Source organism: Erpetoichthys calabaricus, chromosome 4 (genome assembly GCF_900747795.2).
Source record: "Erpetoichthys calabaricus chromosome 4, fErpCal1.3, whole genome shotgun sequence".
NCBI classification, from domain to species: domain Eukaryota; kingdom Metazoa; phylum Chordata; class Cladistia; order Polypteriformes; family Polypteridae; genus Erpetoichthys; species Erpetoichthys calabaricus.
Window position 1 is genome coordinate 125,274,892 of NC_041397.2, and position 27,673 is coordinate 125,302,564.

At 37.7% G+C, this 27,673-nt stretch overlaps 1 protein-coding gene across 1 annotated transcript in view; it reads left to right on the forward strand.

The window, feature by feature from the left end:
• Positions 1-27,673, forward strand: part of mao (monoamine oxidase) — a 167,504-nt gene that overhangs the window by 112,639 nt on the left and 27,192 nt on the right. The window contains exons 7-11 of the mRNA XM_028799762.2: positions 10,952-11,101; positions 13,290-13,449; positions 19,114-19,210; positions 25,071-25,124; positions 25,504-25,561. Of these exons, the coding sequence (XP_028655595.1) occupies positions 10,952-11,101; positions 13,290-13,449; positions 19,114-19,210; positions 25,071-25,124; positions 25,504-25,561 (519 nt within the window). The remainder of the gene's footprint in view (positions 1-10,951; positions 11,102-13,289; positions 13,450-19,113; positions 19,211-25,070; positions 25,125-25,503; positions 25,562-27,673) is intronic.

The following is a 27,673-nucleotide window of genomic DNA, read 5'->3' on the forward strand; positions in this document are numbered from 1 at the left end:
GCTGGGTACCACCCCCAGCCGGCTGCCACAATTGTTACAGGTTGATTACCATCAGGTGCTTCAAATTTATGAACGATATGCGGTTAATTTCAGTGTAATTGATAAAGCCGCTGTCGTGGATGTGGAACTAAGAAAGGGTAACCACACAGGAACAGTAGCACTGCTTTGACGCTGGGTGCCGCAAGTCTGCAAAACCGAGCGGAGAACTTGCGTACGACAGGGTATGAAGTACCATGGAAAAGTGCGTGGCTTTACGCGAAGTGTAGATATTATACATCGCGATTTGAACGTGGAAATGTTCTTATGCAACATTTCTGTGTGTACTCACCGTTTATACATGAGGCCCCTGAACTGCACAGACTGCAGGATGCACAACATATAAACAATGGGCAGAGAACAGATGCAACTTACATTCAGCACCAAGTTCATCTCTTATCTCTTTCTGCAGTAGCTTCAGTGCTTTCTGCGTTTAGCTAAGAGACCGCTAGGCTTTAAGCTTTTATCACCCGCTAGGCAATTGACTTTGACTTCGTGCTGTTAGCTACTTTTCCTCATTGGAGGTTGGCTTTACTCCAGCTGAACCTACTGTTAGTCTTCAATAAGCACACCAGTTTAAATGTGAAATACTTTACTTTCAAAAATGCAAAAACACATGAACTGAAAAAGAACTGCAATACAAACACCAAACAAAATAACAACATCAGTGCATGCCCAGTAGGAAGATACATTGTCTTAAAGGGAACAACAGCAATATTTCAGTCTTAGTATGTTTACCATAATTATAAACTTAAAACCTATCTGAGGATTTGGTTAGTTTTCGGCTGTTCTTTTCTGGTGCTTGTAAAAACTATATGTGTGTGTGAGATGCCACTCCCATCAACCCAGGTACGGTAGGGCTTTAAATGTTAATTATTATCTCCAATTGGGGATTGCTGTATTTTTGTTTGTAGTGTGTTTAATATATTGTCATTTTATCTTTAAGTGCAATTAATAAACAAAGTTTAGTACATTAATTTGTTAGTGTACACTGCTACAGTGCCTTCCAGGTTTGGGTATTCAACACAGGAAAAAGGAATCTTAATTGCCTCAAGCTAGGTGAATAAGAAATAAGTTAATTTAATGATTGCAGCTTCCTGTAGACCACCGAATCCTTAAATTTTATGCAATTGTATATTTGCAAATATATAGATATGCAGCAAAAAACATGCATTGATCAAGGATAACTTCCAAATACTGATTGGAAAGCTCCTGATCGACATATAGAACAGGAAACTAAAATGATTTTCAGGGAAAATTGCTTCTTCCACTCTCATTTTGTTTGATTTCCAATGCCTGAGGGTGTCTTTTCTAAGAAAAAGCTAAGTAATCCTTTGATGTACAGTAATCATAACATGATTAAGCTTGAAATCATCTTTAAAAACATACACATGCACAACAAAAAAAGACTTACCATTTACAAAGAAACATGGTTTCTGAAAAAAAAAATACATAAAACAGAACAGAAAAATAGTGTAATTAAAAATAACTAGCCACGTTAACTGTCCAAGAAAGGAAAAAGAATAAATTTTAAAATATTATTTCTTGTCCTACATTTACCTTCAGCACCTTTCCTTTGTATCCACTTGTGTCTGAACCTCTCTTGACTCGGTCATTTCGAGGCTCCTTGATTGCCTCTTGTCTGCTCTCTTTATGCTCTCCATCTTTGAAGGCGACTTTCAGCATACCTCCTATGCCTTTACCCCTCCTCAAGTGTCTCACACTCACACCTCCTCTTTGGATCACATCATCAAAGCCAAACTGACTAATCACACCAAGCCAAACTGACCAATCAGATTGCTCTGAGGGCCTAGACACACACACAGAGACCTTAGTGTTTTAGTATGTAGTAGATTATAGGCCCAATGTAACAATATTCTAAAAAACAAATTAAATTAAAAAGGAAAAGAAATTACCTAAATGAAAAAATAAAGGATATTATTAACTGAAAATATTACCATGTTAGAAAATTAAGAAATGACAAAAAAAAGTTTAGATACAGGGGAATACTAGAAGCTGCAAAAAGAAATATAAATTATATGCATACATGCAGGTGGTTAACAAACTGAAATTCTGTACAACAGCAAGCAGCAAATAATATTTCTAATAGTTTTCGGGGAAAAAAGAGACTTTAAAAATGATTGAAAATTAACCACAAATAGGAAATGAGCTAAATAAGTATTTTACTCGATTTATAAACAAAGAAATAAATGGAATGCCTCTGGTAGTATTAGGAAGAAGTTCAGCATCGAAAGTTTTTAAATAACAGAATCAAATGGGATTATGTACTTTGAAAACTTCACTCAATTGCATATTGTTGAAAAGAAATTAGAGACTTTTTATTCTTTAGAAAGCAATTGGCACCAATGGGAATAATAGCTAGTCAGTGGAAAGTCACAAAGGTGACTCCAGCCTCCAAAGAGAGACAAAATGAATTCAAGAAATTATAGATCAGTAAAGTGTTTTATCCCTTGTAAGATTATGGAAAGTAAAATCAAAAACAAATTAAGAGTACTCGTACAAAACTAATATTCTAATTTGCACTAAGCATTAGTTAATGAGAGGAAACCTTCCCAAAGCAAAGTGTCTAACAGGAGAACTTTTGTGACATAACATTTAGAGAGGTCTGTGAGGATTGTGACTGTTCTTCCTGTTTTTCTGTGGGTGTTGTGAATTCCTTCCACATTTGCAAGTTAGGTAGTCTGAATTGTCTAAATTGGACCAAACATGTTAAGTGTGTTTGTTGTGGAATTGTGTCTGCTATTCACCAGACCGTTGCCAAGGTAGCTTCTGTGACCCTATAGTGGAATAAGTGGATTTGGAAAATAAATGAATGGATGGGTGACCTCAAGTATATTTGAGACTTAAAAATGAAGGGTACTTATGCAAAATAGCTCAGCCTAGAGCATGGCTTATGATAACTGCTTTCAACTAAATCATAATGTATTTCTTTAATTTACATCTGTATGATTTATATCTTTAGAGACATCCTGAATTATTATTACAAGTCCAGGTCAAGTTCAGATAAACGCTTTAGAATTTTAGCGGTCAGCAATTTATTCTTAGGGAATATGGAAAGCCTTAATTAATTTGTATATTGTTGAATTTATTAAAAAAGAAGGTTCCCCATTGTGCATCATAGCACAATTAATTAATTATAATAGCTTATAAATTTCTTAAATATTTTCTTTAACACATTGGCTTTCTTCATCTTGGCACCCATGCAACTTTGATGCATTTTAAATAATGGAGGAGGCAGAGGAGGGAAAGTCTATTACTTTCCTCCTCTGCCAAGCAGAACATAGCCTGCCAAGTGAATGTAAGGCCAAAGGAAACCATCATTATCAGCAACTGTACCAGTCATTGTCTTCTAATTATGTCTAATGTTATGGACTTTGCAAGTAAAAGCTAAATATTCTGTATAACAGCCAGATAGAAGAATATAATATGCTTTTTGAAGGTTTTTGAAAAATGTAAATTAAAAGACTTTGAATAAAGTAAAGTTATTCATTTTTCAGTGAAAATAGCTGGAATAGATAGCATAAAAACACAGAAAATAAGAAGAGAAAAGGGGAAAAACCCCTGATCAACAAAAGGTGTTCTTTGATACAAATCCTGCATGTAGTACTATGAATGGAGTCACTTTAAATAGCTTTACTTATATTTCAATTATTACTGCCCAAGTTGATGTGGGAACTCCATGTAGCAGACACTATCAGCAAGTGCCATCTATGGTCACAAATACAGATCATCTGAAAGTGATGTACAGGTATTAGTCCAAATGGCATAACTACAGACACACAACTCAAAGTAAATTACAATTGTCAGTGTATGTTATGATTAGGTACATTTTACTACCAACGGTCCACGTTTGGGTTACATTGAACAAACTGGAACAAGCAGAGATGCAGGTTGGAAAAATAATGAATCACTGAGCATTGGAGAAATGTGAAAAAGTCAGAGGAATTTCTCTTTAAAGTGTTCTCCAAAAACACTTGAAGACATGTGTGCTGAATCTTAATGAGTCCTACAGGCCTGAGTATGTGGTTCCAGCAGTAAATAATTGTTTTATTTGGTATTTAGTATGTTTTGAGTGTACGTATCCACTTACAAGGCACAATCAATATTAATTAAATGCTGAATGGTTCTGAGAATCTACAGCACTGATCACGCATCAGCCCAAAGTTTCATAAGGGTCTTTGAAATTGTGAGATGGAGAATTTTAAAAGCACATGGCCGTAGCAGCAAAGTTACCTTATGAGTATTACAAGTACATACTAATACTACCAAGTCATACATGTTATCTAGCATTTCATTTTTTGAGAGCTCAGAATTTACTTGTTTTCTTTATTGAAAATTTGTATGCAGCAATAATTTACAGTAATGCCTTGAATAACTCTCTGCCAATATATACCTTCAATCTGCACTCCACACACAAATCTGTACAATTCAAAAATTAATAATAAGACCAGTGACAGCATCAGTCTTTATCAAAGCTTAACCCTGGCATCATGCTTTTGTTAGATATAATTATTTTGCTCTCTATATACACTGATGTTATCTCTTTAAAATTAGTTGTATATTTAAACAAATTGATACCATTAAAGATTCTATTCCACAGTTAATTTCTTCTTTCTGAAATTTAGAATGGTGCTTAAACCTTGCATGGGTGACTGTCAACGGTAAATATATTATTTTCTTAGTAGTAATATGCAAGTGCCAATATTTTATCAGTTAAGTCATTATATTTTATTGCGCTTATAAACATTATATTGTTATTTTCCAAATGGGAATAGAGTCCAGGAAAATACAGGCTCACAACTGCAATGCTGCTTCTATGTCAATTCATTTACTTGTAATAAGAATCCTGTTTATTTGTTCTATAGAATCTATCTTCGTTCTTTTTTGTTGGCATAAGGTATAATGCAGCCTGTACCTGTTGGCTTTTCAAGAAATTTCTCAGCATTGTCTTAAGGACTGAGAGCCCACAACATGGAGACATGTACAATACACTGCATTTTGTGTCAATAAATGAATGAAAAGCATTTGCAGTTCAAAGAGTCTTCTGAACATTGTTGAGAGATTTGTAATCAAAGCAGTAGTGTAACCAAAAAATAGTTACTGTACCTGCCTGTTGAAATGATTTATAATAGCAAATTGGATAATTTTCTTTTATATAACTACTAGCTGTGTTACTTTTTAAGACAATGTCAGTTATAATACCGTTAGTTAATCGGATGTATCCGAACCACTGTGTAACCATGTGCTTTTCTATATATAATATTTTCAGGCAGTGTAGTGTAGTGGTTAAGGCTTTGGACCCAAGACTTCAAACTTTAGATTGTAAGTCCAAAGTCTCAACTCAAGTGGCTTTAATGCCATTCCATTCATACACAGTACTACAGCATACAGTGGCACCAAATAACATTCCCAGTGCTGCAACATCTATATATACTGTATATAAAAACCAACATCTGTCTGTCCTTCTGTCTGTATGTCTGTCTGCTTTTCATGAGAGAAATACTTAACGGATTTAGATCGGGTTTGTTTTGTGACTTTTCTCATTGCGCTATGTATCATAGTTTGCTTGCGGTACTGATTTATTTGCACGAAACGGAGAGGCACACAGTGGGCCGAGGGGAGGGGGGTGGGGCTCTCCTCACTCACGCACCAGCCTCGAGGCGTATCTTACATCCGCTTAGCTAGTGAACGAACGTTGATTTTGTGACTTCTGTCATCGAGCTTACAATCATAGTTCACTTGTAGGAGCTATATATTCACGCTAATCCAAGACAGAGGCTGTGGGCCAAGGGTAGGGGGAAGTGTGACGTCAGGAGTGGGGAGTCGGGCAGGGCCTTCCTCACTGTCCTTTTCACTAATATGCGGGCGGTGCCGCGGGGGACGGCTAGTATACAATAACATGGGACAAGTGAAGAATTATGCAATATATTAATAAATAAATAAATGGTAAATAAATAGTAATGAATTAAATAGTAATAAATAAATATTAACAGCATCTAATAATGAAAACAACAGTAGTAACAAATGTACTGCATATAAATGAACTACTAGATGCAGATCTAGGGCAGTACGGTGGTGCAGTGGTAGTGCTGCTGCCTCGCAGTTAGGAGACCCGGGTTCACTTCCTGGGTCCTCCCTGTGTAGAGTTTGCATGTTCTCCCCGTGTTCCCTGTGTCTCTGGTTTCCTCCCACAGTCCAAAGACATGCAGGTTAGGTGCTTTGGTGATTCTACATTGTCCCTAGAGTGTGCTTGGTGTGTGTGTGTGCACACTCTGCGGTGGGCTGGCACCCTGCCCGGGGTTTGTTTCCTGCCTTGCGCCCTGTGTTGGCTATGATTGGCTCCAGCAGACCTCCGTGAACCTGTAGTTAGGATATAGCGGGTTGGATAATGGATGGATGGGTGAATAGAAGCAGATTTAAGGACAGAGGCTAGTGCAGACTTCAGAGTCTGGACAGCCAAGGCTTAGAAGCTGTTGCAGAACTTGGCAGAATGGATTTGAATGTTACAGAACCTTCTGATACCATGGGAGGGGTGGGAGCAGTCCTTCACAATGCTAAAGGACTTGCAGATGCAGTGCCTAATAAAGATGTCTTTCATGGAAGGCAGAGAGGTCTTTTCTGCTTTGTTCACTATGTGTTGCAATACCTTGAAGTCAGAGTCACTGCAGTTCTTAAACCAGACAGTGATGCACTGACCTCTGTAGAAAATGGTGATAATAGGGGGAGGTAATCCTGTCTTTCTCAGCTGCGGAAGGGAGTGGAGATACTGCTTTGCCTTCTTGGCTGTGGAGGTGGTGTTATTTGACTAAATAAGGTCAGCTCCCAGGTGCAAGCCAAGTGAATTTGATGCTCTTGACAAGTTCCAGCACAGACCCCTTGACATCTTTCTACTGAAACTGTGTGACCATGGGCAAGTCACTTCAGCTGCCTGTGCTCCACTTGGAAAAACAAAAGAAATGCAACAAATTGTATCTCATATGTTGTAAGTGAACATGGATAAAGACATCAGCAAATAATAAGTAATAAAACAATTACTAGGTCACTGGAGCTGCTTACTGTTGACTATGCTGTACATAATTGCTAAATTCACAATTTTTCAGGACACTGTATTCTTTTGAATTGAAATGGGTAATCGTTAGGAATTGCTGTATGTGAAATGTAAGTATAAGTTATTATAATTATTAGATATTTACTAATTTCATTTGTTTACGTCATTCACTCAAGTATTTCTTTTTGTGTTTTTCATCAGTTGTATGTACCACTCCTTTAAAGTCCACAGATGTGATTGTATATGTAAAGAATTGCCACGAGTGGAAATAAAGAAAATCCGCAGACAGGCATATAAATGTAAATGATTTCAGAGGGTTGGGGTGGGGGTCGTCTTTTAAAGTCCATAGATGCAAATGTATATTATTTTGTATTTGGTAGTGAGGCATCCATTAAGTTTAAACTGATGTTATTGAGTTGTCTTGGATCCAAGGATACCATTTCCACCTCTACCTCTCTCTCCCACTGTTCTACTGAAGGAATAACTACGCTCACAGACACTGTGCCAGCCACCATCACTAAAGCTTAGTTAGTAAACTTGGTAGCCATTAGGTTTTACATCTTCCTTGAGTTTCACCAAGTTTCTCCTTCCATTTTATACCTCACCATACATGCCAAACATGATCCTGTCTCTTTTTTCTTGCCCAGGACACTGCCCCTTCTTCATTTGTCTCGCCCCACAAGATTGGTCAGTGGTGCACCTATTCACATGGCCCATACATCTTTTCTGTCACAGCTTTCCTTTGAATAAAGCACCCACTCCGCATAGTGCAGAGCATATATGTTAGCATTAGTATTAATGTAACGATCGACAAATAAAAAATGATCTACATAAAAAAATTAGGGTTGGCTAATTTTCTTTTTTCTATAATGTCACCAAATTTTATCAAAGCATTATGGAGTTTTAATTTTTCTACTGTTGGAGTGGATTTTACACCTAAATATACTATGAAATATCCTTTCTTAGCTGATTCCTAGTGCTCTAGATGTACAATCCTGCCAAATTCCAGCTTTTTAGCTAAATAGGAAAATAGTGGTTTTGCTGATGAATAAGTCAGTGAGTGAGTGAGTCAACCTTGCATTTTATATACGGTATATAGATTATCATTACAAATATAGTGATAATTGCATATACAATATCAGCGGTACATATTTCTTGTTGTGATATTATATATATTTACTATATGTTGTGCATGAATAGCTCAAGCACTATATTAATAAGACAAGTAAAGTGGGTTTCCAGTTCATTTCCATAGGTTCTTAAAAATATGTCTGCAGCAAGCCAATTTTTCAACTAATTTCTGTCATTATCAGGCTTTTTGTTTATTATTTCGTACATCTCCTTCACCTTTTAAGAGTTTAGATGGTCAAGGAATCTCATTGTCACATTTTCTTTGTGTGTGACATATTTTAATAATGTTTAAAAGGAGCAACTATTTTCTGTTGCAATATTGCCATTTCCTATGATTTTTGAAACACATCTTCACCATTGTTTGCTTAACTGTTAATCTTTTTGGTTCTGACACTTATCTTGACATTTTTGACTCCTGATTTCAATTCATCGCAAATCTATTGCCACCTCATGCAGTCAGTACAATTTCATAATAACATTTTTATTTTTACTTTTATTTCTAGCAGGTGTAGGCCCTAAAGTAGACTGATGTCCTGCCTGTGGCTGCACTGGGCCTCTACAATATCAAATTGCAACAGAATTTCCAAATATTATAATATCATTTTAAGCATCTCAATCAAAAAGACCATAGCCAGAGATGTTAGTGTATGATAAATACTTTAATTGTTTTGATTCTGTTTCTAGTAAATGTTAGTGTTTAGTGAAATCTGGAGACAAAGTAATGTCAAATCTGATTCATCTGGTTAGTTTGTAATCAAGAATTATGTAACACGTACGTGCACATCTCCTCTTAGCATTGTAGTGGGAACAAAGTATACAGTGGAGCTGCACAGATAGGTAACACTTCATCATTTGTATTTGACCAATGAAAAGTAATTCCATTTCGATTATCTTCTACTTTTCTCCTTATTTGTTGTCATGGCTACATTGGTGTCAGAAATACTGTACTCTGGTGGTTTGCTTAAATTCTAAGTAGACAGAAGATAATTAAGAAATGACTAGAGTAGAGGGGCTTCAATGATGCGTGCAAGAGATTGATAGGATATACCAGGGAGTTTCTGTGGTGTACAGGTAGGAGGAAAAAGGTTGTTCGATGGAGAACAACTTGAAATTTGAGGCATGCAGTCAGATCCCCTACTTGCAATAAGGTGTCTCAATATACTGAAATGTTCTTCTAGTTTAGCAGGCCCATAACAATTTTCTTGCTCCAGAGGAAGGCTGAATATAATTATGCATTTAGGTTTTATTTTCTAAGCTATTTAGGTTACTAAATTCAGGTAACACTAAATAAATGAGGATGTGATGTGAGCTAAAGAAAATTAAAGGCCAACCAAAATGTAATTGAATAAAAGATGTCCTCTGTTATTTCTTTTAAGCTGCTGAGTATCAGCTAGATAAGTCCAGCTCTATTCATTTTTAATAGCTGCTCGTAGAAAGGATTTCTCAGAGTCACTGGAGAAATCCAATACTATATGCTAGCAGAATTAATCAGAATCAGATCACATTTACTGGCCAAGCATGCAATGAATTGCACTCCATTCTTTTTTTATGACCAGTATAGTTACATGACAGACACACAACCGATCAGTACACACCTGAGATAATTACAAGACAAAAACTGTAAACATATGCATACAAAGTGCAAGGCAGTGCAAGAAATACTGAAGTAGTACTGAATTAAGCATATTAAGATATGATGGGGGAGCAAACTGAGCAATGAGCTTGATTACCTGTGGAAAGAAACTGTTCTTGTATCTACTTATTTTAACATAGTTTAGTCTATAATGCCCAGCAGATCGGAGAAGTTCAAACGGACTGGCCTGGATGTGAGGTGTTGGTAATGATTTTCCATGCCAACTTCTGAAAAAAACAAAAAAAATTTAAAAAATGGTAACATCACGATGTCTTTGTGAAATATTTATCTATATAAAGCAAAAGTTTAAGAATCCGTTATTCCAGTAATAGTTTATGAATTATAGTATGTTTAAGTCACAAGCATGACCTTCTTTCTTTCACTGTTCAAGACAGGACACACACAAACACACCCACACACCAAGCACATACTAAGGCCGAATAAGAATCGCCAATCCACCTAACCTGCATGTCTTTGGACTGTGGGAGGAAACCCATGCAGACACGGGGAGAACATGCAAACTCCACGCAGGGAGGACCCGGGAAGCGAACCTGGGTCTCCTAACTGCGAGGCAGCAGCGCCCCATATAGCAAACAGTATTACAGATTTGCCAATTTCCACTTTATTTAAAGATTTAACTAACTCTATCAAATGAGGTAGGTGTCTGTCAGTAGTGTTGGTATGGGGGCTTAAACTCCTGATCTCTGGCGTCCAGCTCCTGATCTTTGAGTGGAACCCTCAGTGCCCTATTCCCAATTTTTGAATTTACCTTTATGTATGGTTATTATAGAACAGCCACACAACCCCGAATCTGAGTTGCATGTATGACTTGCACAAAACCTTCAAACCCTCGATCTGATGTACGACTTGCACAATAACCAAATGGGGGGCTTAACCCCTGAAATTTGCTAAAACTAATGACATGCCTGTTGCCTGCCCTTGTAAGAAGAGATGTTTTAGGAAACCAATAACATGTCTAGAAAATGCATTGTAAATGTTTCATATTCCTTCTGTATAATAGCCTAGCCTCTGTTGAAAGTCATTTTCTTCTCAAACGTATGCTAATTACTTGCTGTTCACAGGAGCGGAAATTTGTTGGTGGTGCAGGGCAGGTGAGCGAGAGGCTAATGGATCGTCTTGGTGACAGAGTAAAATTGGAGAAGCCTGTATGCAGCATTGATCAGACTGGGGAAATGGTAGTAGTGGAGACCTTAACCCATGAAAAGTTTGAGGTAAGGATATGAGAGAGTGGTGTGTTGGCAAGTATCTGAAATTCACTTCATTATTTGTAGGAAGTCTTAATAGTAATACATGAGGATGCTGAAATTTGTATTTCTTCTTCCAACATTTTTTAATTATTTTGCTTTTGTTAACTCATACTATGTAATGCTTTCCACTTACAGAATATTTGATTTCTGATGAACAGCGCATAACGACTGGTAACTTCAAAGTGTGCACTACCCTAACTTAGATTAAAAAGTGGCAGACCACCAAACTATAAAAAAATAAGTTTCTTTCATATAGAAGCAGCAATGGTGGGTATGTGCAGTCAACACAGTTACAAAACACAACTCAAAATACTTCACAGGTCCCTATGGTCTAACATAGTAAACAGATAACAGATATTCTAGCTATCTTGTATCTGTTTCCCTATACCTTCTCCTTCTTCTCCTCCATCTTTCTTTTCTTCATGGCTGTTTCTTGGCACTTGCCTCCAATATTCTAACTCACATTATTAAGTTTAGCAAAGTCAGCTAAAGACTGGATTTTGATTCCCCTAAAGTTTCAAGAAATGTTTCTCTAGCAAGGGTTTCCTTGTAAAGTACCAAGGTTGCTATACCAGAATCCCCCTGGCATGTATTCCTGAGCCTGTCCAAATTTTCTTAAAGGTCTAGGCACCCAAGACATTATACATGTTCCATGCCCTTATACCAGCATGTCTTGCAGGAAGTTATTGGTGAACTTTGTCTCCTTGGCCAACATAGACAGACTGTTTTTTCATTAGATACTTAAGGCTTATACCATTGCAGTTAGGAATACATACTTGACATCATAAAGCTGCTACATTCTAGACACTAAGTTGTTGGATGAGTTTCTTAGGATTTATCCTCCATGGCCTGATGCATACCACATCATCTTTTGATATTTTACTAGACATTAAGCCCGTTACAATAACGGGCGCTAGTAGTGCATAAACATTAGTAGGAACAGTCTATATTTTTTGCAAGAAGCCTAAAGTAAAATAATAATAAAAAGAAAGTAGAAACGTATATGACAATACAGTAAGTATAATTAATATTACATTTATCCTCTCCTCTGTGACTGTTGATTGATGTGTTGTGTCTGTTTGAAGATCTCCTATCCTGCCTCTCTTTATTTTAGCTTGCTGTGGCGTCACTCCAGCAAGTATTTTAATCTCTTCTGACGTGCAGCTGATTATTGTATGTGTGGCATCTCCCCGGCAACGGATTTTATGTGCGCGAAAATAAATCTACTTTTAAAAGTCATCTTATTGTAATATCATGAAAATTCGTATATTTAGGAAAACCCCATCATCGACTGACACTTTACACTTTACCGGGCCAGGCTTCTTAATCGCAAATCTGACATCCTCAGAGTGAACACTTGCACAACAACAAACACTAATCCCACCTCTTTGGGGAAGTTGGTCTCCGCGTCTCAGTACCCGATTGGATTTTTCGTGCCTTATGTTTTAGGCATTACCTCATTTACCGAAATCTGATTGGATCGGCCACGCAATATTTTATAGGTCCCGCCCTCCCTGTCTTGTGTGACGTGTCAGGCGGCCTTTGAAGCATCTGCTAGAGGCTGGTGACTCTGCCACTTATTCCGCACTTCTCTGTACCTCTGCCTTTTCTGTAATATGCGTTTAATTTTCTGTCTCCCCAGAAACTGATGTAATGTGTGGTGTGCAGCTGATAATCGTGGCTGTGGCGTCTCTCCAGCAAGTACTGTGTAGTTCCCCAGCAAGTATTTTAATCTGTGCTGGCGTGCAGCTGATTATTGTATGTGTTGCGTCTCCCCAGCCCACCCCAGATTTTATGCGTGCGACCGCGAGTACCCAATCAGCACTCTCCCCAGCAATGATGTCCTTTATTATAGAGTGCCCCGCACATGCGCACTTCACCAGAAGACACACACACACGGACACATGGACGCACACAGGGATTTTATTAAAGAGGATTACTCATGAAAGCCATTAGGGATCTGCAAATCGATATCCACTTCACCCCAATACGTAACTCAAACACATGGTTATGGTCACATCGTACATGTAGGACAGCCATTGATGAAGGTCACACATTTTATTCAGGTCTCGGTATTGTTTTTTTCATGTGACACTGTCAAACAAACACCTCATATATGTGATTTTTTTCTTTTTTATTAACACAAATACAGGCCAACTATGTCATCATTGCTATAGCTCCTTCCCTAAATCTGAAGATGCAGTTTACTCCTTCTTTACCTCCAATAAGAAACCAACTAATTCATCGTGTCCCCACTGGATCTGTCATCAAATGTATGGTTTACTACAGAGAAGCATTTTGGAAGAAAAAAGGTTAGTTGTTATGATTGTATCATCACCCAAATGAAATGGATATTCCACATGCTTTAAATAAACTTCTAAAATTTAATTTCTGACATAATGTCATTAAGATTTAAGATTTTGACTAGCAGCCAATGCAATGTCTTTTAATATTGTTTACTCATGTAAAATGCAGAGTGTTGAGTAAACCTCTTCCTGAAAGCCTCAGGATCCTTTGGTAAACGGTGCCACAACACAATGTGCACAACAAAGGCCTTTTTACTGTAACACAAATGGCGTTAAATGAATGAATAAATGAATATGTCAAAGCAACATACAGAATAAAACAATTGACACTTTGTTGGTGTCTCCATGTTTAACTTTGTATTTCGTTGTACCCAGTGAGAGTATCTCGGCATAAAAAGAGTGAATCTCAGCAGAGGTCCAAAATTAGTATAACACACCAAATAGAAATCATGACCTTGAGACAAGCAAAGATAAATCAATGAGTTGGAGTTCCATTATAGGGCTAATAGATAAGTAAAGTGCGGCCAAAATCTAATTGACCTTTAGCTACCAACTTAGAGGGCAAATGGTGCATCATAAGCTGGTCCATATGCAGCAGCAAGTTACAGCAAGAAGTGTCTTGACCTGATGGAGATTTTAGCCTTCCTGGAAAGACTGAAGGAATGCAAAGCATGTTATGAAACATTAAATGTCAGCATCAAGATGGTGACATAAAAAGAACAGAAGCAATGGGTAAAATTAGAGTTCAAAGAAATAGAATGTTGAACAATTATCCAAAATCACCATGTGTTTAAATTAGTTAAGTTTCCGACACTCTTGAATTCATACTAAGGACAGCTATTCTGCAATTTACAATATCAATCTAATGCTCATTCTTCTCCTTCATTCATAACTATTCCAACTCTAGCCTTCAAATCCACCACCTATAAATTAGTATCTGATGTTTTTCTTGACTCATAGCTTAATTATACTTTGCAAACACATTTTGTTATATATCCTATTACTGTCAGATCACTAGTCACAAAAATTACCTCACATCAGATCCTTAATCCTTCTCTTGTATTCAAGAATAAATACCAATTTCATGCCTAAGCATACACTGACACAGATTCATTAGCATAGCGTTGGAGGAGAAACATGAGTAGCAATGCCATATTTTCTGATCTAAGAAAGTAAGAGGCAATAGTCAGTCTTCCCAGGCAGTGCCAAAATCTCTGTCAGGTCAAGACACAGTATTCTCCATGAAGTCACACAGAACCGGCAAATAAAAGGAAGCAAGCTGTAAACAGGTTTGGGATTCCAACCAGGAGATCCTGTTTAATTGTCAGAGTTTGCTAGAAACAAAGGTGGTTACTGAAGTACTGTAGTTACATTGTATCACCGTTAGAATATGTATTGCCATTAGAAGATATGTTCAAGTTCTTTTGAGAGCCTTATCACATTTGAATTGACGATGTCTCCTCATTATGTTAGCATTTCATGGGTCTGAACTGGGAGGGGGAGACAGAGCTGAAGTCCTAAGTGTGCTCTTCCAGATTTGTTTCTTCATTCTTAAGTGGGAAATGAAAAATGTGTAAATAACTTTTTCACATTTTCCAGTTTTAGATAATATACATCAGTTCCCACTGATTTAAAAGAGGTGATTTAGCATTCTTCCAGTTGAGCAAGATAAGTCTACATGCCAATAATGTAGTAAATGCAATTACAGTTTGTTTGTCCTTTTCCTCTTTAAGCCCATCTGGAAGTACACCAAACACAGCTGTTAATGGATTAGGAGGGATTGTGACACCAAGGCTGTCTAAAAGGCATTGAAAGTTTTTGGTCCAAAATGACATTAATTCGGTGCATGCCCAAAAGATATGGCTCAATGAGGCTAAAACCCAATTGTGCTTCATTTCACTCAGAATATGGAAACAATGTAGGAAGTATTTTAAGACAGAGAATCTTTTATTTGGGACACCTACACAGATTACACAGTTTTTAATTTCTGGAAAACTTTTGGGATTAAATTACTTAGAGATCTGTACATAGACAACGTCTTCGCATCCTACAAACAATTACACTTCAAAGTTGACTTTCCAGCAAGACATTTCTTTCACTACCTTCAAATTACAAACTTTGTTAAACAAAACCTGCACAGTTTCTCTCACCTCCCAGCTATCTCTATTCCGGAAAAAATATCGATCAGTCTCGAGGACTCAGACAGCATTTAGGTCATATATAAAAACATTTTAAAGTTCATCCCTTTCAAAGATCTCAGAGTCTGGTGGGAAAAGGATCTCTCACTCAACATCTCAGAAAGAGAGTGGAAGGTAGCAATGCATAGAATTCACTCAGGCTCCATATGCGCAAAGCATATAATTATCCAACTTAAAAGTATATATCAGGCACATCAGTGTTGTTTAAAATTGTCCAAAATGTTTCCAGGGCAAGATCCAACCTGTGAACGTTGCAATCAGTTTTTTCACATTTTCACTAGGTCATGCAGTGGTAGTGCTGCTGCCTCACAGACAGGAGACCAGGGCTCATACCCGAGTCCTCCCTGTGTGGAGTTTGCATGTTCTTTCCATGTGTGAGTGAGTTTCCTCTGGGTGCTCCGGTTTCCTTCTACAGTCCAAAGTCAAGCAGGTTAGGTAGACTATCCATCCATCCATCCTCTTCCGCTTATCCAAGGTCGGGTCACGGGGGCAGCAGCTTGAGCAGAGATGCCCAGACTTCCCTCTCTCCGGCCACTTCTTCTAGCTCTTCTGGGAGAATCCCAAGGCGTTCCCAGGCCAGCCGGGAGACATAGTCCCTCCAGCGTGTCCTGGGTCTTCCCCGGGACCTCCTCCCGGTTGGACGTGCCCGGAACACCTCACCAGGGAGGCGTCCAGGAGGCATCCTGATCAGATGCCCGAGCCACCTCATCTGACTCCTCTCGATGCAGAGGAGCAGCGGCTCTACTCTGAGCCCCTCCCAGATGACTGAGCTTCTCACCCTAAGGTTAGGTAGACTGGCAAAACTAAATTGGTCCTGGTGGGTGTTTGGGGTGTGTATGTCTATGTTTGCCCCCGTAATGGACTGGTGCCCTATCCAGGGTTTGTTTCTGCCCTACACCCTATGCTAGCTGGGATAGGCTCCAGCACCCCCATGATACTGTTCAGAATTAAGCAGGTTACAAAATGACTGACTGACTTTCTTGCTATTTTCCCAGTTCAACCCATTTTGAGACTCATCATGCTCATGTTTTTGAAAAACCTTAGTACATCAGCAGAGATCTGAAAGTTTGTCTCTTACTTCTGTAAAAACCAGTGTTTATAAAGTAAACAATAGACAGTGGATTAAATTAAAATGGGTGATAGAGAAGCAAGTCATTGAAAACTATTGCTTACTGATGTAAAGCATAAATACTCGTCCTATTTGCTAAAATTGAATAGAATAATTTTATGTTGACAGATGAGTCAAAGGTGTATGTTTGAGTTGACATGGGACCCCCATTATGACCAATTAAAAGCTAGCCTTCCATTACACAGCAAATGCTTATTCAAAAGATGCTGGTAATGGTTTCACAGTTTTGGGTGATTTGCAGCATCAGGAACTAGATGAGTTCCCATAATTAAGGAAACTCTGAAATCTGATGATGCTTCAGGAAACTGTCGAGCCATTTATCTATCAAGTGAATCTGAAGAGCTGTAGGGTCATGTGAGAGGTCAGGGTTTTAAAATACACAAGCAAATCCACAGTTTATCAGAATGGTTGAAGAAAAGGAAATATCGAGTTCTGTAATTGTCTAGCTAAAGTCTATTGAGATGGTGTGTAGCAGAATTAGTTGATGCTTCAAAACCCACATGTCAGTGAGTTGAAACAGTTCTTCAAAAAAGTGCATCAAAACCTCAATGGCATTGTGATGGACTGATGAATGATTAAAGGAAATACCTGGCTGTAGTTACTGTTGTTAAAAATGGCATAACCAGTGTGACAGGTGGCCGGGTCCCATGCCCGGCCGGGACGCCCCTTCTGTATAGATAGATAGATAGATATTATGTTTCGGGGGAGCAGCTATGGACATCTCACTACCTCCCCCGGGACACTTGGTGGCAGCCTCCCCGGCTGACGCTGGTGCCTCAGTTTCCCGCAGGGTTTCCTGGGAGATGGAGTTCTCCACAACCCTGTGGGGAGCTGGGGTGGCTGCCAGGGGGTGCTGCATGGAGCCAGGAACCCACCTGGACATCTCTGCAGCCCCACCCGGAAGTGCACTTAGCCACAGGTGGTCAAGCACCTGGAGCACTTCCGGATGGGCTATAAAAAGGGCCAGCATCCACCACTCATGAGCCAGAATCGGGAGGAAGAGGACGAGGTTGCCTGGGAGGAGTGGTGGTGCCAAGGTGGAAGAAGAGAAAGAATTGTTGTTGTGTGGAAAGAGTGTTTTTGGGACTGTGTATTGCCTGTGGGTCTCTGAGAAGACGTGCGCCCACGGGTGAAGAAGAAAATAAAAAGTCCTTGTTTTATACGTGCCTCTGTGTCCTTCTGTGCCAGGTCGGGCGCCTGTATAGTGCCCCTTCTACACCAGTTATTCACTAAAAGTTGGCTATTACCTAGAACTGACAAAAAGGATCAAAATTTGATATTATTTTGCTCATTATCACCTTTATAATAAGGTTTGTTAAGCATCTAGTAATGTTCATTTAAGAAAACTAAATGCAGTGAAGCAGAAAATACTTGTAATTTATAACACTGCATTTTCAAAAGTTGTTTATCCTGATTGACATTGTCAGAGCTAAATTAATGGCAAATGGAATAAAGGAATGACCGTTTAGGGCTTCCTTCCAGATAATGTCCTACTGCTATCATCTGTTTATAGTAATACTGTAACAAACGTTAGTGACAATAAATATTTAAAAGCTTCCATTGGAAGTCATACAGTCATTTAAGAGATGTAAAGCAGTCTGCTGTGAGGAAAGACTGGACTAGGAGAAAATATTATGTGTATATATAATATTGTTTAAAAAGTTTGGAATAAAGTTTTTTTCTTTTTAAATTTACTTAGAAGTTTAATGAATTAAAATGTATCCATATAAGTGTTAAGAGTCTTAATTACTAAAAATAAATCTGATCTGGAAACTACTATAAAATGACTAATGTTGACTTCCTACATGGGCTTTCCTCTGTTTATATGATATATTTTTTCACATTAAGTAACCCTCAAAAGTTTTTTTTTAATATTTTAATACTAATCTTTTCACAGGAATGGTCAGACTTCATGTTATGTAGATATGGGAAGTAATAACAGTAGGGTGTGGCATAGACTCTACAAATTGCTGCCCCATTAGTCCATTTGTACTTCCATTATGTGTCAGTGTGCTCCTGTACTAACTGTCTGGTTCTAATGTTCTAACATAATTGTCTCCAACCTAATTCTGATAGGGCTTGCTACCATACCATAGTCTTAGCAGCTGGAAATACTTCAGAAACTTTGGGTAACAAGTTGTGATAGTAAATACTAATGATATTATTGTGTAGTGAATCTTTTATGAACAGAGGCATACCATTACCAGTAGGACAGAAATGTGCTGTATTTGTAATATAACATAATACCATATTTTTTCTTGTTTCAGTCTGTTATTTTATTGATAATTTATTTAAAATATGTAATATGTCATACAATGACTTTTCTTCATTTTGCTGTTTAAGGCTACTGTGGCAGTATGGTTATTGAAGAAGAAGAAGCTCCAATTGGGCTCACCTTGGATGACACCAAACCAGATGGAACAGTTCCAGCCATAATGGGGTCAGTAAAATCCAGCATTACCTCTACATTTCTTGTCTTGTGAAATTAATAAAACATTTTTAAATAAAATAAATCATATGACTTGCACTGCCATCTCAGAACTCCAAGGCCCAGAGTTCAGTACTAGGTCTGGTCATTCACCGTCTATGACTTGCTGAAGTTTATTATAGTTATAGAACTGTTTCATCCTGTCACAGGATATTAATGTTGATTTAATTTGTAACTGGTGCCCCATAGTGAGTAAATTCACAAGTAGACTAATATCTATCTAGATTAGATACCTGTCTTGCTCCCAGTACTGCAGGCATAAGCTGTGGCACTCTGCAAACCTATGATTGACAAGGTGAGCTAAAAGCTGTATGGATACATTTTCAGCTGTACATTAATTCTCACAGATAATAAAAGGTTTTACAAGTTTCTGTTTAGTAATATATAATAGTAAACTTAGCTTTGTAGTATTTTAATTCCGCAAAGCTATTTTTAACATTACATATTTTCATACACTAATCAAATTATATGGTCTCTCCATCTTCTGCCTTGCTTATCCAGCTCACAATCACAGGAAGCCTGCAAGTATTCTGGATCACCAGATCCAAGGCAGGACAGGGTGTTGACCCACTGCAGGACACCCTAAAAGACACAATCACACTTACTCATGTGTAGCCAAATTATAGTTCCCAATTAATAACAAATAAAAGAAAAAGGATACAGAGAGAATGTGCAAAGTCTACATAGGCAGTAACTGGGCTGGGATTTGAACCCAGAACGTATGTGCTCACAGGGAGCAGTGCTGATCATTGTAATCAAACATTTACAACTGACCATTGATTGTCTTCATTTATTAATAAACTGAGAAGATAGAGTGCATACATTAAAACAAATTGTGTCCTTGTTAAAGGTTTTGCAAAAGTCTCAACTTTGTAATTTTCAGCTAACACCTCTTTTTATTTACATTTCTTGCAATATAAGATTGATTTGAAAATAATGAAATCACCTTTTTCATTTTCATTCTGCAATCTTGATGTCCCCTATCCCAGACCTGGAGGTCGAGAGTGTTTGCCAGTGTTTCATCAAACCACATTCTTAATTAGACATCAGGTCTTGCTGTTATTGATCATGTCATTCAATTAAAATGGCTTGTTCCTACTGTCATTCTGCTGTGTTAGGAATTTCTGCCTGTTGTAAATTCTATTTTTTGAGATTGTCAACAAATATTTAGCAGACCAGAATGGATTTAGTAATCATCAATCCTCATCTTTTACCTCATTTATGTTTTTCTAAGTATTTTATTCAACCTGCTACATTTGAACGAGTCAATGCTGTGTGCAGTAGTTTGAACTGGGCTGGCTATTTATACCTCATTGCTAAGTGCAATTAAAAAATTGAATCAAATAATGTTAGTGAATAAGCAAATGAAAAACAAATGTTTAAAGCTGACTGGACTGCTCTCCAATAAAAGATGTCACAGCAGCAAACATTCTTGTGAATTTCTTAGAGGATCAAATCATTACTACACTATTAGTAATTTTAATGAAACTAATAATGCATTTTATTTGTATAGTATCTTCACCATGCTCAAAGCATTTCACACTGTCTGAAACTGAGATGAAGAAGGCGTCCAAACAAGCAACAACATGAAGGACTGTCTTCTGTTCAGAAAACAATTTGAACTACACATGTGGTGTCAGAGGTAGTAAAGTAGGGGCTGAGTAGACAGCTCAGCTGACGTCACCAAAAAATGTTTCACTTCCATTGTTCAGATGCAGCATCTACACAGCCAAGGCCATGCCAATTATGCTAGGAGGCTGCTTGTGAGGGCTGTTGTAGTCCATACATTCTAGGTTCATGGCTGGCCACTGGCAGTTACCACAGTTCATATCTACAAAGTAAGATGGCTCGTGATGTAAGCCCACTGCAATACAGCATACCATACAGGACAGGGAACCCCATTATATAGCATTTGTGTTTCAGTCAAACAAAAGTAAGCACACCAGTGTAGCAAAGGGGCTACTCTCGAGAGGTCCCAGAACAAATGCCAACAAGGCCAATATTTATAAAATGGGGGAATACAAAGTAGGAATGAAACGAGACACAGCACAAAAAAAAAATATTGCTATTGCCTGTCTAGGCCTTCTAATAAGTATAAGGCACTGGGTCATCAGTTCCACTTTCTACCTACATATTACTTTTTCCTATCTCAAATAAGCCTTTGAACTCCTGAGTCCAAGCTTGCTAAAGATTAGGCCATGTAACAAGTAAGGGACACTTGTAAGCCATTGCTGAAAACACATTGACCGCAATAAGATCAACGTACTCAAAACTGGTTTATTTATTAATAATACAATAACACAAGAAAGCGTTATTAACACAATAGAACAAGGAATGGGTAAATACAAGGAGGAATAAAACGGACAAAACAAAAGCATGGCTGCCCTTCTGGGCATAGGTAATGTGGATTTTTGATTTCATGTTTGTCTGATGCTTTATGCACTTTTCCACATGTAACAAGCAGAATACCCTCTTTCTTCACATCTACAACAGCTCTTTAATTCTCTTGGCAGTCAAACTCTTTGCTGAACCCACATTTTAATTCTACGTTTTGTCACTGAATGACCAGGAAAGATTTTTAAGATCTGGCTGGGAACTTCATTTGGAAATGTCATGGGAATGACTGTGAAGGTCCGCCTCTGGAAATCTTGGGAACATCTGTCTGATCCTGAAATCCATTTCTTCTTTAAAGGAACATAAAATCCACTAGTATCCTGTGTGATGGAACCCAGGGGTGTCAGTGAGCTCCAAACCCGTAAACACAATCACACCAAGTCCCAGGTTCAAATAATGGAAGGTTTATTATACAATTCCTCCACAAAGTCTCACAAGCACAAATAAACCAGTTTTCTCTCTCCACTATACCTCTCCTTTTAGCACCTCACTGCCCTCCTCTAGTTGAGTATTACTCTATATCCTCCCAGCTATGACTTGCCTGGGTAAGGGAGTGTGGTCCCTTTTATTATGGACCTGTGAGTACTTCCGGTGCCAGGGTGATTGCTTGAATGAAGTACTTCCACGGCACACATGGAGGGCTGCTGCCATCTAGCGTCTATGGGGAGTTAAAAAGCCCCCAGCGACATCTTCCGTCTTCAGTGTGCTGTCCTTTCATCCCTTCTGGTCCTTCCTTTTGGGTCTGATCCCCTTCTCCTCCCCAGCTGGGATGCCTGTCTGCCTGCTAGGATCTTCCTGTCCAGGCAAGGATTTATCCCCTCGTCTGGCCGGGATGCTCATCCCGTCCCTGTGGCATCTACACCTGTTGACTCTAACATGTAGCAAACAGATGCTCAAAAGCTATAGTAGATTGACTGCCTGCTCTCACCTGTCACCAGGAGGGGCACTTGCCAAGGCATAAGACTGGCAGCTGATGGTTGACCTATGGAAACAGCTCAGATTCCTAGCCACAATCGCAGGGACTACACTCAAGCCAGACATAAATTAAGAATTTCACTGTACTGTGTACACATTACAATACTACTATTACTGCTGCAACCATTACTACTACTACTACTACTACTACTACTACTGCTACTACTACTACTAACTTAATTTATTACTTAATACTTATAACTTAATTATAAAATATCAGTGACAATAAAATAGGAAAAATAGAAAAAAGGGTCTGAGAAATGATTGCCAACTCTGGCCTACGAAATCTTTTGATAACACTGTGCCAGTCATGAGTATCCAGAGTTGGGTCAGCTGGACTTCAGCATAGGCCCAGTCTATCTGCATTTTTAGTTAATGCTGACCTCACCAAAATGCCTGCTGATAACAGAGTTAGTGAGCATCTGGTGGTAAAAACGGACCAGGAGATACATGTGTTTTCAAGAAAATCTAAAACTTATAAATCCCATTGTCTAAAAACAGAGATCAAAATCACGAGCAAAGACAAAATGAGAATTGTCAGAGGGTCATTAATCAAATAATGAGTTGTCACCAGAACCTATATGCTAAAACCTGGTTGAAAAGTGACATGCTATGAATCATTAACAAGAAAGCTTTAAACACTATGATCACAAAACTGAGACTGTTCAAGGTTTTAGTATGTGACGTTGGACAATGTACTGAGTTCTACATAAGGTTATTAGATACAGCACAGTGATATTGTGCATAGTGCCTCTTCATGGACAGTCCATGGCAACTGTGTCACACATCTAATCCACTAATAAAGTGCTAGGGAAGCAAAATTGTAAGTGATGCACCTAAAATTAAATATAAAAATATTTATTTTTATCTTATTTTTATCTTAAATTATTAATACCAAACACACAGGTAGAAACATTCCTTGGGATTAGAACTCACAAATGGATGAAAATTATTTTACATAAAAATAAAATTTATCAAGGTGTTCCAATTCCCAACACTCTGAAACAAACAAAATCAATAGTTTGGTTTGTTAGAATGGCTGGTGTGACAGAATGAGATAACTAACAATCTACAGAATTAAAGAATATGTTTTATTAAGAGCAACACTAGACTTTTAATAAAGAAACTAGTTTGAGAGAAAAATAGTGGCCCTCTAGCAATTAAGTTTCAGACCCCTGAGTTTGTTCACCATATGTTGGTTTGCTTTGCATCTCATTATTATTTTGCTTCTGATTAAGGGAAAAAAAAAGAAAAAAATAAGGGATCTGAGTTTTAAAATGCAAAGCAATTAAAATGAAGGCAAAGGAAGTCTGTTCCATCAGCAGTAGAAATTGCTTACTAATAAAGAAAGTGGCTGGAATGAGAACCTGCAGCAATGGTGGTCCTCCAGGATCTGATTTTGACACCCCTGTTGCACAGCATAATTTGTCACAAAGAATCAGACATAATGCACAGGACCCCCTTACTCCCATCTATAGTACTGGATGATAAATTTTGCTAGAGATCCTTGTATTTTGATTTACTGAAGTCAAGAGGCTTGCATTTTGATTGAAATAGATTTTTTTCGTACAAAATCATCTCTTTTTATTGCAATTTTAAACTTCCAATAAAATGTGGGGCGGCACGGTGGCGCAGTGGGTAGCGCTGCTGCCTCGCAGTTAGGAGACCTGGGTTCGCTTCCCGGGTCCTCCCTGCATGGAGTTTGCATGTTCTACCCGTGTCTGCATGGGTTTTCTCTGGGTGCTCCGGTTTCCTTCCACAGTCCAAGGACATGCAGGTTAAGTGGACTGGCGATTCTAAATTGTCCCTAGTGTGAATTTGATCTGTGTGTGTGTGTGTCCTATGGTGGGTTGGCGCCCTGCCCAGAATTGGTTCCTGCCTTGCGCCCTGTGTTGGCTGGGATTGGCTCCAATAGACCCCCATGGCCCTGTGTTCAGATTCAGCGGGTTGGAAATTGAATGGATGGATGGAAAATAAAATGTGTGTTTAGCTCCTTAGCATTTCAGTTATTAATCAATAGTTCCTAAAAGATCCCAAAAACTATTAGGTTTTTGAGGGTTTATGTATTTGAATTGTTTCTTTAAATAGTATAAATCTCCTTAATGTTCTTGCAGATTTACACAGGGGAAATATATCTGTGTTTGTATGTCTATATTATTCAAGGTTATCATTAAGATAGCTTGTTTTTACAGCAGCTCTATCTCAAAAATTACACACTGGAGAGCAACTTAATATGTTGAGTTTATTATGGGGATTATATAAAAAACATTTATTTACACATTGTTTGCATATCAGGCAAATGCATGTAGTCTGGAAGCTCTCACTTGACTTTGTAATCTATAAATTGTGCCTTCATCTGCATGCTGCAATTCAAAAATTAAACTGTATCCAATTCCCTTTTTACATTATCTTTGGAGTAAAAAGAAACTGTATTTTTTTCTAGGTTTATCCTTGCACGTAAGGCAAGAAAATTGGCAAGTTTATCCAGAGAAGAGAGGTAAATATTTTGTACTACACTTTAACTTATCAGCTATTTGTGCTGCTCAGTAAAATATAATATATGTGGGTATAGTCTTACAATGGACGTGTATATCGGCTCTAGGACTGATTTGTGCAGTGCGATACTGAGATCAACTCCATTCCCTCATGATACCTTAATGGAAATGACAGGACCAGTAAATGTGATGCATAGAAAAATGTTTGCTGTTTCTTAATCTGTTTATTATACCCAGGAAATGATTGTGTTAGGCTAAAACAAAGTTTCAGTTAAAAACAGTTATTAATTTCTGATTCAAAATTGTATTGGAAGGGAAAACACTTTTGCATATATTATACTCTACCCATTAAAATAAATATTTTTTGTGGTTATTATTTAGGAGAAGAAGGATCTGTGAAATTTATTCAAGAGTTCTTGGAAGTGAAGAAGCACTGCATGTAAGATGATTGTATGGTCTTCGAAGTTGCTTATAAATAAAAAGTGTCCTCTACATTTATAACACACTGTCATGTTTGACACTTTCCTGTCGATATTTACTTCAGTGAATTTCAGTCTAGGCATTGGATTTATTTGATTAGGATATTAACGCTTTAATTTTTTTGTAATAAACACAACAACTAAAACATGAGCGTCCATAAGCTAGAATAAAATATAACATGATACAAATTTACTTGTAAGTTTTCTTTTCATAGCAAATTAAGAAATAACATACATGACTTTCTCAAACCAGCTTCAGTCCAATTCAGGATAATTAAAATGGTTGATCAATATTGTGTAGGTTAACACTAGGATTACCAAAGTTTACGAGAAAACTCGTAAATCCAGCCCACCTTAAATCCGCTCACACTTCTCCATTCAGCATCTTTTGTCTTGTAAATTTGTCAATAATCCCAAACAGCAAGCAGCCTGCTATACCATCCCCCCACCCCCAGAGAAACTGCAAAAACCTCTCCCAACTGAAGCCTTGTTTATCAGGGAGTCAAGTACCTAGGCTAAAACTATGCTGTAAATTTTACCGTAAATCACATCTGTGTTACTACTTAAAACATAAATCAGTTAAATTAAAAAATAATATTTTCAAATATAAACCCAGACAAAATGGTTGCAATGCGTTGCTGGTGTTTCACAGATCCAGGATCCTAGAGACCTGACATTTGTCTAGGTGAAATCTACATATTCTCCACATCTGTGCTGGTTTTTTCTCTCACATCCCAAAAAATAGGCATTTTTAGTTAATTTACAATTACAAATTGTGTGAACATGAGTGTGGATACATGTGTGAGTATGGCTGATGACCTGTCCAAGGCTGATTCCACCTTGTGCTCTGTGCTGCTGGAAAAGGCGTCAGTCCCTCATGACCCAGTATTGGATTCAGTACCAGTCGAAGCCCATGCAGAGCCCCAGGGAAGGTTCACCGTTGCTAATTGCACACACAATGGCTGTAGAAAACACAGATGCCTTCTTTTATTACAACAGACCAAAGTAATAGCAAATGAAATGTGTGAAAACTGCACGCAAGGTAATTATAAATAATAAAAGAACAATAATAAATATCTTAAACATGTATTTTGAGGCAACTGCATAATTATAAATATATGAATAGAATAAATTAAAGTACACAGTTATTTCTGGAACTATGTACATTACACATCATATCATTCAAACATGACACAGTAATTACAGAGCTTTCAGAACTGATGTTTAACAACATTTAAGGACTGAGATGACATTGAGAACTTTTCTGTTTACAGTTTTACCTTCCTGGACATCCTTGTTCTGGATATTGTAAAAGTGCTTCTGAAATGATAGTGGTACAAAATACACTTCATTTGTTGCTCCAATTACCTTTTATTGTAATATTACTGCCCCATGTCACTGGTTGCAGCTATTAAATTATCAGAGATATTAACACAATCAAACGCAGGGGAATATTCCCTGTTGACATTATATGGCTACGGAGGCATGCATAGGAGGATTAATTAGATAATTATTATATTACAGTAAGTTCAGGCTGAATTTGTTATCATTTCTTTAAAATCTTTCTGAACACTACAGAATGTTTGATGTCTATATGCAGCCATTTTGCATATTAAGAAAAAAAAAAAACACAGGTAGCTAAGTACAAGCAGGTAGTTAACAGTCTACTGTTATTGTATTAAAACTAAAATATCCCTCTCCTACCTTAGGTAAACAAAGTCAAATTATGTACTTCTATACTCCATTATTCGCTTTTCCACTCTGCTTGTCAGATTATTTGATTTTTTTTTTTTACCAATAGAACAATACATCGATAAATTGCACATCAAAATAAATGTTTTATCAGATCTTCTATTAATGTAATGTGGGAACAAAATCAATACTTCTAAGACATAGTTCTACAGTCAAACATCATCAGTTATCAAGACTTCTTCATTAGAGACCTTTGTGCAAAAATGTTTAATTTGGTTTTTGAAAATAAGGTGATGTAGGTATGTAACAGAACTGTAAACATTTTTGAGCTGAAGCACCAAGGAATGGAGGTTATATTTACAGTATTTGTTAGTAGAATA